Source organism: Gymnoscopelus braueri (assembly GCF_963280865.1).
Source record: "Gymnoscopelus braueri genome assembly, chromosome: 14".
NCBI classification, from domain to species: domain Eukaryota; kingdom Metazoa; phylum Chordata; class Actinopteri; order Myctophiformes; family Myctophidae; genus Gymnoscopelus; species Gymnoscopelus braueri.
The window spans coordinates 14,616,626-14,629,001 of NC_137619.1; the positions used below are offsets into that span (position 1 = coordinate 14,616,626).

The 12,376-nt window shown below is 42.5% G+C and overlaps 1 protein-coding gene across 2 annotated transcripts in view; it reads left to right on the forward strand.

Annotated features, from left to right (window-relative positions):
* The window catches only part of abcc2 (ATP binding cassette subfamily C member 2), a 56,870-nt gene that overhangs the window by 9,829 nt on the left and 34,665 nt on the right, over positions 1-12,376 (forward strand). For both annotated transcript variants that reach the window (XR_013934486.1, XM_080450371.1), the window contains exons 3-12: positions 24-170; positions 313-453; positions 4,962-5,087; positions 5,776-5,831; positions 6,280-6,529; positions 7,220-7,410; positions 8,640-8,817; positions 10,003-10,257; positions 10,830-10,895; positions 11,997-12,134. Coding sequence is in view for 1 of the 2 variants with exons in the window: in XM_080450371.1 (XP_080306497.1) it covers positions 24-170; positions 313-453; positions 4,962-5,087; positions 5,776-5,831; positions 6,280-6,529; positions 7,220-7,410; positions 8,640-8,817; positions 10,003-10,257; positions 10,830-10,895; positions 11,997-12,134 (1,548 nt within the window). In the remaining variant the exon portion in view is untranslated. The remainder of the gene's footprint in view (positions 1-23; positions 171-312; positions 454-4,961; positions 5,088-5,775; positions 5,832-6,279; positions 6,530-7,219; positions 7,411-8,639; positions 8,818-10,002; positions 10,258-10,829; positions 10,896-11,996; positions 12,135-12,376) is intronic.

Below are 12,376 nucleotides of genomic sequence, written 5' to 3' on the forward strand. Positions count from 1 at the left end.
CTTCTCCTCGCTCACCCCTTCAGTTTATCACAGGTCTGCTGTTCCTGACGGCGATTGCAGGCCTGGCAGTGACATTAGGAGAGGATTATGGTCCTGGGACTGATACTAGTGCAACCGGGAGACATGCAGCAGTGTTTTATTTCAACCCGATCCTGTTCGCTGTTTCATGGGTAAGTAGAGCAGATCTTAAATCGGACTATTTTTTTGTATTCAATTTTTTTTCTTTGAGGCTGTGTGAAGCACTTGAAGCGCTGACTCTTTCAATAAATGCTTTCTTTCAAGTTTATTATTATTATTATCGTTCTTTTCTAGCTCCTGCTTATGTTGTGCCAAGAGGGAGTGCGCCGTCGAGACGGAGCCGTCGATTCAGCCACTCTGTTTAACTTCTGGCTGCTGCTGGTGGTGTGTGACATCTTCCCCTTCCAGACCCTTCTGAGAGAGGCATGGAGACAGGTATGGAGTAGGGTTTGGATCCGGGATCGGAGGAACCGGATCCAACATTGAGGAACTGGAATCAGTTCCATCACATTTGGAACCATTTCCGGAACCGCTTTTTTTTTATCATCACACTGTCAAGAGCTGTCATGTGGACTTCACGTCTGCTATACAATTACAATACCAGGGGTTCTCAAACGTTTGAATTTCAAGGACCACCATAACTCTGAGAGTGTACAAATGGAACCAAAAGGACCTATGAGGGTCCATTTGGTTCCATTTGTACACTCAAGAGTCACAGACCTCAAGTAACCCAGAGGGTCCCTGTAACTCACTTTAAGAGCCAGTGAGGTGTATATATAGGAATATATAGGAATCGTTAAAGGGAACCGTTAAGGAATTGGACCGTTAAGGGGGAATCGTTAAGAAATCGTTAAAATCCTAAAGGATCCGATTCCCAACCCTAGTATGGACAGAGAACCTGGCAGTCTGCAGTAGAAATAGAACAGGGAAGGACTTGCACACAGGAATAAAGACATCAGACTATAATAGGTCTTGTTTGTATCCTCGCCTCACTCCACTGGCTCCCCTGTCTGTTTTAGAATTGATTTTAATATTTTATTGTTTGTTTTTAAAGCCGAAAATGGGCTGGCTCCTCTATATTCATCTGATACATTCCAACCAGAGCCCTGTGATTGGCTTACCAGTCTGTTAGTGAGGGTTAAAAGAAAGGACTGAATGTGGACTGGTTTATACTGGCTGGCTGGTCCGGCTTCCCCACTTCACCCAGGGGTGTCGATTAGAACACAGGACTGACAACTTCTCTCATTTATGGGTTTTTACTGGAGGTTAATGAGCACAGTACAGTCCAAGACTGAACTATTGTATAGGCTACATACATTCATAATGAAATAAAACATATCACTCTGACAATGCTTGAGGCAGCATGCATACAAAGCATACAACTTATCAGACTTAAATATGAATTAGGCCTAATGCCCATTGTTCAAATACACATGTGATGTCATACAACACAAACAGTGAAACATAAACCTATGACTGTCAAGCCTACATTATGGAATAAACATCAGCATTTCACAGTCACTTGAAACTGATGCACTTATAATGAAATCAAAGCACTTGAATATTGCTACCTTCAGACTGTCTGAAGACCATTTACCACGTGCACAAACAGCGTTACAAAACAAGACATCAAAGGGCACATTTCACACACAAATGAACGGCATTTAACTAGGAAAGACAGGACTTACATTTGCATGAACGCACACAAACTTCAAATGACTTCGAGTACAACTGTTGGAGCAACTTCTTGATATGAACTGGACACACTTCTGTTCTGACTAGCCTCGGAAACCCAGGCTTTTTTTTTTGTTACAAAAGAAAAAAAGCCTGGTGGAGCCATGCAGGAACGATGGTCTTGGACCTTGTTATCTCCTAACCAATCAGAGTGCAGAGGGGCGTCGCTCTAAATTTGGTGACGTCAGCGTGCTCCGTGCACAGGCCGAGGGGGGGAGGGGAGGGGAGGCGGGGACATAGATTGGTGAAGCAATAGGAAGCCACGCACAAATCCGGGCGGCTGTGTTTGGGTCCGCCCTTCAAGACCATGGATTGAGCTCGTAGCCTCAGGCTAGTTCTGACTGATGCAAGAGGAGAAGAAGGGAAAAGTCTTGTTCACTAAATTACCCACAGGTGCGTTCATTAATTACCCGCAGGTGCGTGCAAGCAGGGTTAGGGTCATGATGAACCATGCACACAGTTAACGAGCACACACAATTAACTCTCTCACTGGCAGCCTTTTGTACACAGTGTACCAGAGGTGACCGAGTCTTCGCGATGGCCGACCCCAGACTCTGGAACACCCTGCCATTCCACATTCACTTTGTTCAGTCATCGGAGGTTTTAAAATCCTTACTAAAGACAATTTTTTCTCACTAGCTTTTAATGCTCTTTAACTGTGTAATTACCCTGGCCCTCGAGGCATACCTTTCATATGCTGCATATATTGATATGTTCCTTGATGGGTCATGTTCAATTTATTGACGTTTTAATTAAAGGTAGGGTAAGTGATATTTTATTAAATGTTTTGAAAAAAATGTTAAAAGGTTAAAGTACTATATTCTGATAGTAATCATTGCTACAGAGCGTTTGTTCGGTCACAGGGGTCTCTCCAGCTCTTTAGTAAACAGAATTATGTACATTTTCAGGTAGGTGACAACATTTAAGCCAAATGAGCATTGAAAATGCATTTGCTGTTTAATAAAGAGCTGGAGAGACATGGGAGACTCCTTTTACTGAACAAACACTCTATAGCAGTGGTCGGCAAGTAAGTTTGGCCTCGGCCCAAACTTTTTCAAAGACATTAGATGGTGGGCCAGAACACAATCAATGGCTAATTTAGGACGTGGAACTTGCAACAAACAAACATATACAATAATAATAACTGTATTGTTATAAAGGTTACTACATGAAGATGTGGTATAACAGAAAAAGCATGTGGAATCAAATGTTACAGGTGCACACAGAAATGCTTATCTAATCCTTTTTGTGCAGGCGTCATCCTTGAATGTTTCATTTAGAGGATATTTAATGAACATTTTATCTGGAGACAGAGAGTACTCTTTTTCGAACAAGAGCTCTTTCATGGTTCAAGGTCTCTTAGAATGGAGAGAAACAATGTATCATTTGAGGCATTTGAAACACAGCTTTGGTGTGTTTTTTAAACGTGAGAGGAGATTTTCATCCAAAAGTCTCAAGAGAAAAGTTGACAGTGAAAAAATAACATTCAAAGAATGGAAATAGAACTATTTGTTCATCATACCTGATTTCATCAATTCAAAGCTATTGCTGTCCATATCCTACCTGGACTGTCAGTCAGCTATTGTAAATTATTTACAAAATTACTTGTCGGGGCCAGATATTATCGCTGGTGGGCCAGTTCTGGCCCACGGGCCGCCTGTTGCCTACCACTGCTCTATAGCAATGAGTGCTATCAGAATATAGAGCTATTTAACACTTATTTTAACAAAAGTAAATCACTTACCCTACCTTTAATTTTCTTGTCTGTTTGTATTTTAATATGCTCTGGGCAGCGCTTTGGTTCGACCTTTGTGGTTGGAAATGTGCTAAATAAATAACGTTTTATTTTATTAAATTTTATTTGATAAAAGGCTTAATTAAAAGATGAACTGATAGTGGACTGAAACGTTATATGCCATACTCTGTTCAGCCCTGGATCTTTTAATGAAGGCTTTTACATGCCAACAAGACCTAATCGTTTTTATTCCAGTGTGCGAGTCCTCCTTTATTGTGACTTTTTGCCGTGACTGAGAAAGACAAACAAAAGGACAGTTTTCTTAGGCGCAGCTCAAGTGCTAACCAATCTACTGCAGAAGACATGAGACTGAAGCCTGATTTATACTTTGCTGCACGACAGTGTCATATGCTTAAAAAGCTGATCTCTCTACCCCAGAGCTGTTAATGCACTGAACACTGCACAAACCTGAAATCACTTGAACGTTTACCACACCTGACTTTGTGCAATATGATAACGGACTGATGTGCAGGAAACCGGTGGATTGTGCAGTCCGGGTAGGGAATGAGGCTTTGCCCCAGGTGAAGGAGTTTAAGTATCTCGGGGTCTTGTTCACGAGTGAGGGGAGGACGGAGCAGGAGATCAGCCGGAGAATCGGAGCAGCAGGAGCGGTATTGCAGTCGCTGTACCGCACTGTGGTGACGAAAAGAGAGCTGAGCCAGAAGGCAAAGCTCTCGGTCTTCCGAGCAATCTTCGTTCCTACTCTCACCTATGGTCATGAAGTGTGGGTCATGACCGAAAGAATAAGGTCGCGGGTACAAGCGGCCGAAATGAGTTTTCTCAGACGGGTGGCTGGCATCTCCCTTAGAGATAGGGTGAGAAGTTCGGTCACCCGGGAGAGACTCGGAGTAGACTCGCTGCTCCTTCGCTTGGAAAGGAGCCAGCTTAGGTGGTTCGGGCATCTAGTACGGATGCCTCCCGAGCGTCTCCCTAGGGAGGTCCTCGCTGCACGTCCCACTGGGAGGAGACCCCGGGGCAGACCAAGGACCAGATGGGCGGATTACATCTCCACACTGGCCTGGGAACGCCTCGGGATCCCCCAGGAGGAAGTTGCTAATGTTGCTCAGGAGAGGAAGGTCTGGAGCTCTCTGCTGGAACTGTTGCCCCCGCGACCCGACTCCGGATAAGCGGTTGAAGATGGATGGATGGATGGACTGATGTGCAATATATGGATAGACTGTGCAATATATGGTGTCGTTTTTAGCTGAGCTGCTTCTTCAATTTTGTTACATTACAATAAAGAGTTTCACATATTATGTGGGAAAATAGCCGATCTACAAGCTCACAATGCGTTGCATCGCGACGTGTGAGCTTGTGGATCAGTGGATGCTTATATTATAAGCACGAGGCTGAGATCTCACTTTCCGTAGAATGCAACCATTTCTCTCCTTGTGAACCCTTCTTTTATCACCAGGGAGGAGCGGTCCAGGATGTCCCGCGGTTCTGCCTTTTCTACATAGCTTTTGGGCTGGAGCTCGTAGGTCTTGTCCTCTCTTCGTTCGCTGACATCCCTCCGGAAGCAGAGGAACTCGTCAAGAAGGTAACCGAGCATCCGTTGTTGCGAGCACTGCATTCAGTACAGTATGGAGCCAAGCAAAGTCTTTCAAAATGACCCTCATTTATTTAACCTCCTTTAAATGTATGGCAACAGATAAGAAACAACTTCCGATATTTACGGACTAGTCCATATCTGTATCTAGACAACAATAGCAGATGCTTTTTTTTAATTAAATCTTTCACATAATGGTATGGAAATGACTTAAAATTAGAAGTTCTGAAAATGTGAGTTTACAGGAAGCAGAATGAATTATTTTGCACAGTGATGCCATCCCTGGTAGAGGATGTTGCTAGTTGTACATACTGTATTGACAGTACTTAGTTCGTACAGTATTGGCCTATAAATGTATATTGTATTTACAATGCTTGGTTAACCATGAAATCAAATGTATATTAATGATATAAGTGTCCTTTCCTTGCATTAGTTTTTATGGAGTTTGGGTGAGTTTATGGATTTTGCTCCACTCCTGACATGACAGTCTTGAGTGTAATGTGTTGGCGGAGCGAATGTATAGCTATTCAAACACCAATTTCCAACATTTGTATAACATATTTATTGTTTACGAGAATGCCAACATAGTTACTGTTCTTTCACGTGAATATTTCCAACGTTTAACATGATCTGATGCCCTGTAAGCTTTATTCATCTGTGCATTTTATTTGTACTATAGAATCCAGAGGCTGGGGCCCCATTTCTGAGCCGAATCACTTTCCAATGGATCAACAGGTACATTTGGATTGCAAGATGGCTGATCGCTGACAATGATTTTGTGTCTCCTGACCCCTGTCGTGGAATTCTGGATCGATCGTTAATTGTTGAGGCAATAGGAGTCGAGACAACATTCTAGGTGGTGATGGTTATGCTTTAATGCACATGATATCATGGGGAAAAGTACGGTAAGACAAACAGTCTGACACAGATCGTTGCTAATAAGGTAGTTCTACCAACGATGACAGGGATCAGACCATAGTTATACTAGCTGCTACAAGGACAAGCTGAACCATAATAAGACAGCCCGGAGATCTTGGCTCTGACAAGCTACGAAATATCATGTTATATCATCATGTATTATATAATTGATGGTTAAATATAAAGGATAGATATAAACAACCATAATAACGATACAGTATAATTCTTCCTCACCCCTCACTGTGTGTTCCTGTTCCTTTTCCAGCATGGTGAGGAAGGGTTTCAAGCAGCCGCTGGTGCAGGAGGACATGTTTGACCTGAACGAGGCAGATACCACAGACTACCTCAGCCAGCGCTTCCGGAAGGTCATGCTGGTCAAGCTGGCCGCCGCCAGGGTCCAGTTCCAGAAGAGAGAGGGGAAGAGGCAGGACCAGCTCAGAGAGAAGGATGTCCTCCCCCAGAATGGGCTCTCTAATGGGCTCGGGAAGGGAGTCAGTCAGGATGTACTGATGATGGTGAGTGTACTTATAGCAGTCGTTCTCAACACCTTTTTCATGTCAAGGACCCCCAAAATGATATGTATTCGGCTGCGGACCCCATCAAAAATAAATAAATAAATAATAATAATAATTAATTAATAATAATAATAAATTTTGCAAGGGACCCCCTGGTACGCCCCCCCAGAACCCCACTTTGAGAACCAATGACTTATAGTACTCGCAATAAATGCCAGTAAATGTCATAATACACACTACACATTTCCATTATGTTGTAGTCGATAGTCAGGGGCCTCAAAAAAAAAATTATTAATGAAGGAATATGTATTTTAATGAAGTAAAGGGCCATCCACATCAAGTACTTTAACTACTGTATGCAGTGACTATAACTATAACATTCACCACTGTCTCATTATATGTAGTTGTGATGTGCCCTCCACTTGATTTTGAAAACTAGACATTTATAGTTATAGCTATATAGTTATAGTGCTTGGTGGCTTGGTGATTGTGTCCACTTCTTCAAAAGGTGGAACTGTATGTATTGTTATCTTCCAATACAAATTATTTTGTTTGCTTTTGTGCAGTATAATAACCCGCTATATTCACCTTTAAACCACTGTCATCATGATCATATCTTAAATATAAATTAGTTCTCTGTAAAAGCTCAATTTGTGCACTCACGAGACCTTTTTTCTTTCTTTCTCTCAGGAGGAAAAGGGAAAGACGGAAGACAAGAAGAAGAAGAAGACTGAGACAAAGAAAGAAGAGGAAGATAAAGATTACCCTCGGTCGTGGCTCATCCCCTCCATTTTCAAGACCTTCAAATGGATTCTGCTCAAATCAGCCTTTTACAAACTTCTACAAGACCTGCTGGTTTTTATTAGTCCTCAGATCCTCAAGTAAACAACACACACACACACACACACACACACACACACACACACACACACACACACACACACACACACACACACACACACACACACACACACACACTTTACTTTTATGTACAGTATATTGACGTACTTACTATTCTAAGCTTCTCTGAGTCACAGTCATTCACTGGACTTTTTCCTTTAAGTTTAGGGTTTATGTGACATCATTTTCATCAGCCTTTGGCTCAGGGCTTACAAGCTCATTGGAGGTAATCATTGAAGTGTTGTGTGACTGAGGTGAAGTTAGCCACATAAAACTCATCAATGGCCAACCCAAATTAGTGAAAGTGTGTCATGTGTTTCTTCATCTTATCTTATCTTGTCATTGTATCACAACTGACCTCTTTCCTGAAGATTAAAGAGACTTGAAACCCAAGGCCGATTTTATAGTTTGTTAAAATGGTCAAACTATGTCAAGGCTCGCTGACCTTTTAGTACACTGTGATGTAAGCAACGCAGCTGCCGCTAATAAAATGAATAATGGGTGTGTTAGGGTATGTTGTGTTTACTGTAGGTGTGGTACTGTGCAAGAATTGATTGTAGTCAACAACAGTATTGCCAATACACCTTGGCACATATAAATCTAACCCACCCATTATTAATTTTATTGTTATGCATCACGGTATACTGTTACTGTAGGTCAGCCTGCCATGTTTTCAGCCTTCTGTAGTACCGGTATTTAAACTGTACAGGAAAATAAACTACTATATCATCCTAGGGTTTCATGACCCTTTAAGCACTTTTGGGCATGTTATTATAGGTGAACGTTTTCCAAAGAAAATAGATCTAAAAGCCCACAACACAGCTTAGATCGGCTATTTCCGCAGATCGGCTATTTCTGCTAGGTTCAGGGTTGTGCTTTTTTGTTACATCTTGTGTACAGATACATAAGAGTAAAACTTACTTTTGTTCTGCTTCCTTCAGACAATAAAGCAGCATAGGTTATAATAATAACAATAATAATAAAACCGTAGACAAGAAAGAAAAAAGAAAGAGCACAGCATAGTAGATATTAAGTTTAAGTATTAAGGCTTAAGTGCTTAACTGTTCCGCCTATGGTGAATATCAACGGATAACACCAGACAGAGGATCAGCCTGAGATCAAAATAGGTTATGACCATTTAAGACCATTGATTAATGTCCCAGCAAATTGTGGCATCTCTGAACTGAAGAAGTGTTTCTGTTTCATCCAGGCTGATGATTGGGTTCGTTCAGGACAAGTCTGCGTACGCGTGGGTGGGCTACCTGTACGCAGTGCTGCTGCTCCTGGCGGCCATCTTTCAGTCTCTGCTGCTGCAGCAGTACTTCCAGCTGTGCTACGTCCTGGGAATGAAGGTCCGCACGGCCATCATGGCCGCTGTGTACAAGAAGGTAAACGTCAGTCTCTAGCCAACGGCCTGCACTGTAAAACCCAGAGTGTTAAAGGTGGTCGTGGTATCTGTTAAAGCAAGTAGCTCTACATTAAGATAGCAATCATTGCTATAGAGTGTTTGTTCAGTAACAGGCCAACAGGGGTGTCCCCATTTTCCGGACGGGATGCCAATTTAGTGATTTTATTAATCCTCAGATCCCAGTGGTTGAACCACAGCGCTTCTTTCCTAATAGTTGACGCCCGGTCAAAGTTCACCAATGTCAGGCATGGACAGTAGTCAACAGTACTGTCAATGCTTGCACATTTGCTCGCCTAAATCTTAACACACCCATTATTAATGGAAAAGCCCGAGTAGACATTAAAATTACCCCAAACATGTTTGAAAGTGAAATATCCCTTTAACCTGAACTGGACAACAAACTTACAAACCACGGCCGTTTAGTAAATAGTGTGTCCATCTGCAGTCGGTATCCTGTTGTGTCTTGGACTGCTTGTTCACTGTTCACAATCTCAGATTAATTCAGTTTGCCCTCATCGATTGACCTCCCAGAATTGCCATTTTAACTTGCCTCTATAGGACCAGATCAATTCCTGTTACTTAAAGATAATAACCCCCCACTTCCTGCTCTCTCCAATCAATGACCAGTGTCTAGCAAATAAATATACAACGTATGCATCATGTGTGTTCCATTCATCCAGGATTTTCCATCCGATATTCCCCTTATTCTTGTCCCCTCTCCATTGAGTTTTTCAGTGGGCTGCTTCATTCAATATCTATTCACTTCCTCCCTAGTAGGCTACTGCAGGTGTAATGCAGCTAATCAGCAGTGTTGCCAGATTTTGCAAGAGAAACAAGTGGCCTGGTCTATGAAAACAAGCCCAAAAGAAGTGACTAGGCTAAGTTTGAACACTTTACATCAGCCATTTGAAAATAGCACATCTACAAGCTCACATGTAGATAGTGCTATTTTTGTTAACAACACAAATCTTGTATGGGGTACCTGGCACAAAATATTTTCAGATGGGGGTCTGCGGACAAATACATCTGGGGGTCCTTGACAAAATGTGGGAACCACTCGTTTAAAAAACCTTAGGAAGCAAGCCCAAATAAGCAACTACACTTTAAAAAACAGGAATAAGGTGAATAAATAACAATTTATTTCTCCGTCCCTCTCCTCTCTCAGGCCCTGGTGGTGTCGAACGATGCCCGCAAAGAGAACACCGTCGGGGAGACGGTGAACCTGATGTCGGCTGATGCCCAGCGGTTCAACGACGTCACCAACTTCATCCACCTGCTGTGGTCCTGCCCTCTGCAGATAGCGCTCTCTATCGCCTTCCTGTGGCTGGAGCTGGGGCCTTCGGTCCTGGCTGGCCTGGCCGTCATGTTGCTTATGGCACCGATCAATGGCCTGCTGGCCGCCAAGTCCAGAGGCATCCAGGTTAATATATAGAGATGGACCCATACATTTTTTTCCCTTCCGGATACCGATACCGATACACATGACTTGCAGCCAATACTGGCGTCGGTATCGGAAAAACAAGCCCTATTCTTTGTTGTACGATGGTATTGCATGGCGAAAATAGCCGATCTATAAGGTCACAACGCATTGCATCGTGACGTGTTATGCCCTTGTAAATCGGCTATTTTCTGAAACATTTGGACATTTTCTTTCCGTCCAATATGACTTTCTGTGATTCAGGTTTTTCTTCTGACATCGATAACACTTTGACATTTTTATCCCTTTTTTTTAATGACTGGCTTAATAAAAAAGCTATTACAGTATTAGTTTGTAATATCCTGTTTGTAATTATTCTGCTTGAATAAAGAAGGCACTGGAGGAACTGATGATTGGAGCCAGGGTGCAAGGCAAGAGCGACATGGTTTCGATGTCAGGTTACGTCTTCGTCAGGTCATGAAGACACTGATGAAGATGCTCTTTGTGCCTTCTTTATTTAGCTCTGTGTGTCTGCTCCTGAGATGCACCTTTTGTTTCCCTCTTTCCCTTTTCAGATGGAGAACATGAAATATAAGGACAAGAGGCTAAAAATAATGAATGAGATACTGAATGGCATCAAGGTGAGTGCCCTTTCACTCATCAAATGAATAAAACCGAGCAAGCAAATCATTCTTGGTATTTGGGTGCAGTCCATGAGAAATGAGCCGACCTACAATATGCTCATTTGTTCAAAAATGGCGTTTATCCATACAGGTAAAGATAAAAAAGAATACTAATAAATCTGAAATAGGGCTATTATATCAATATTGTGATATGAGACTAAATATTGTCTGGGATTTTGGATGGTATGGCGTAAGTGTTGTCTATTCCTGGCTTTAAAGGCTGCAATACAGTAAAGTGATGTACGTTTCTGAACTGAACTGACTGGCTTTACCCACTTAGTTATTATATAGGCATCACTGATGATTATTTATCAAAAATCTCATTGTGTTAAAGCACCAATAGTCATCCCCACAATGTTGATATCAAGAATATATTGTGATATTAGATTTTGTCCATATCTCCCAACTCTATTCTGATCAACTAATAATCTTCCTGGCAGATATTTTACATTCACATTTTCATAGAGATAATTATGTGATTTGACTAAACCGTCTCTGTCGGGTGTAAACCTCATATGGCTTAAACTGTTACTTTTCAGGATTCAAATTCAAAAGCATCAACAGTAGCAGATCTACAAGCTCACAGCCGCATTTCGAGCTTGTGGATTGCTACTTTTGAGTGACGCTGTAGTATCATCAAGTAGGCCGTTACGAAAAAACACAAAAAGTTAATATACGGAGATAATAGGTTTCTGCCCGACAGAAACAATATTGTGTAGTATACTACCATATGGTTGCTATGCCTCAACTTACCGTATTGGCCTTGTTCTGAAAGCCTTGTTGTCTGTATGGGTAAGCACTAAGCAGGATGGGTGGAGGAGGATGGTAAAAGGTTTCTTGAAGTCTTTCCAAAACAAACAACACACACACACACACACAATTAGAAATGTCAGGCAGACCTTCATTATCCTGCACCCACCACCTGCTGGGGATTGATTATTGTCTTTTGCTACAGAAAGTGGGGTCCTTTGTTCCTCGATGTTATGAAACGCCCTTCCCTCTCCGCGTCCTCACGCTGCCTGCTCTACTCTCAATGCCTCCACCCCCAAACCCCCCCAGATTCTGAAGCTGTACGCGTGGGAGCCGTCCTTCCAGGCACAGGTGGAGGGAATTAGGGAGGAGGAGTTGAAGGTCATGAAGAAGTTTGCCTACCTCAATTCTATCTCTACTTTCATTTTCTCCTGCGCTCCAGCTCTGGTGAGTCTAGAGACCAGAGTATGAGAGACACAAAGGGACAAAGGAAAAGTAAATTATGACTTGAGAATGCAATGACGTGACGTGACGTGACGTGACGTGACGTGACGTGACGTGACGTGACGTGACGTGACGTGACGTGACGTGACGTGACGTGGGCTCTCCCTAGGCTGGCAGAGGGAGTGTAGAGCCCAGGATTACTTAGACAATTGGCACTGGGTGAAAAAAATGGGGTCGCAAAATCA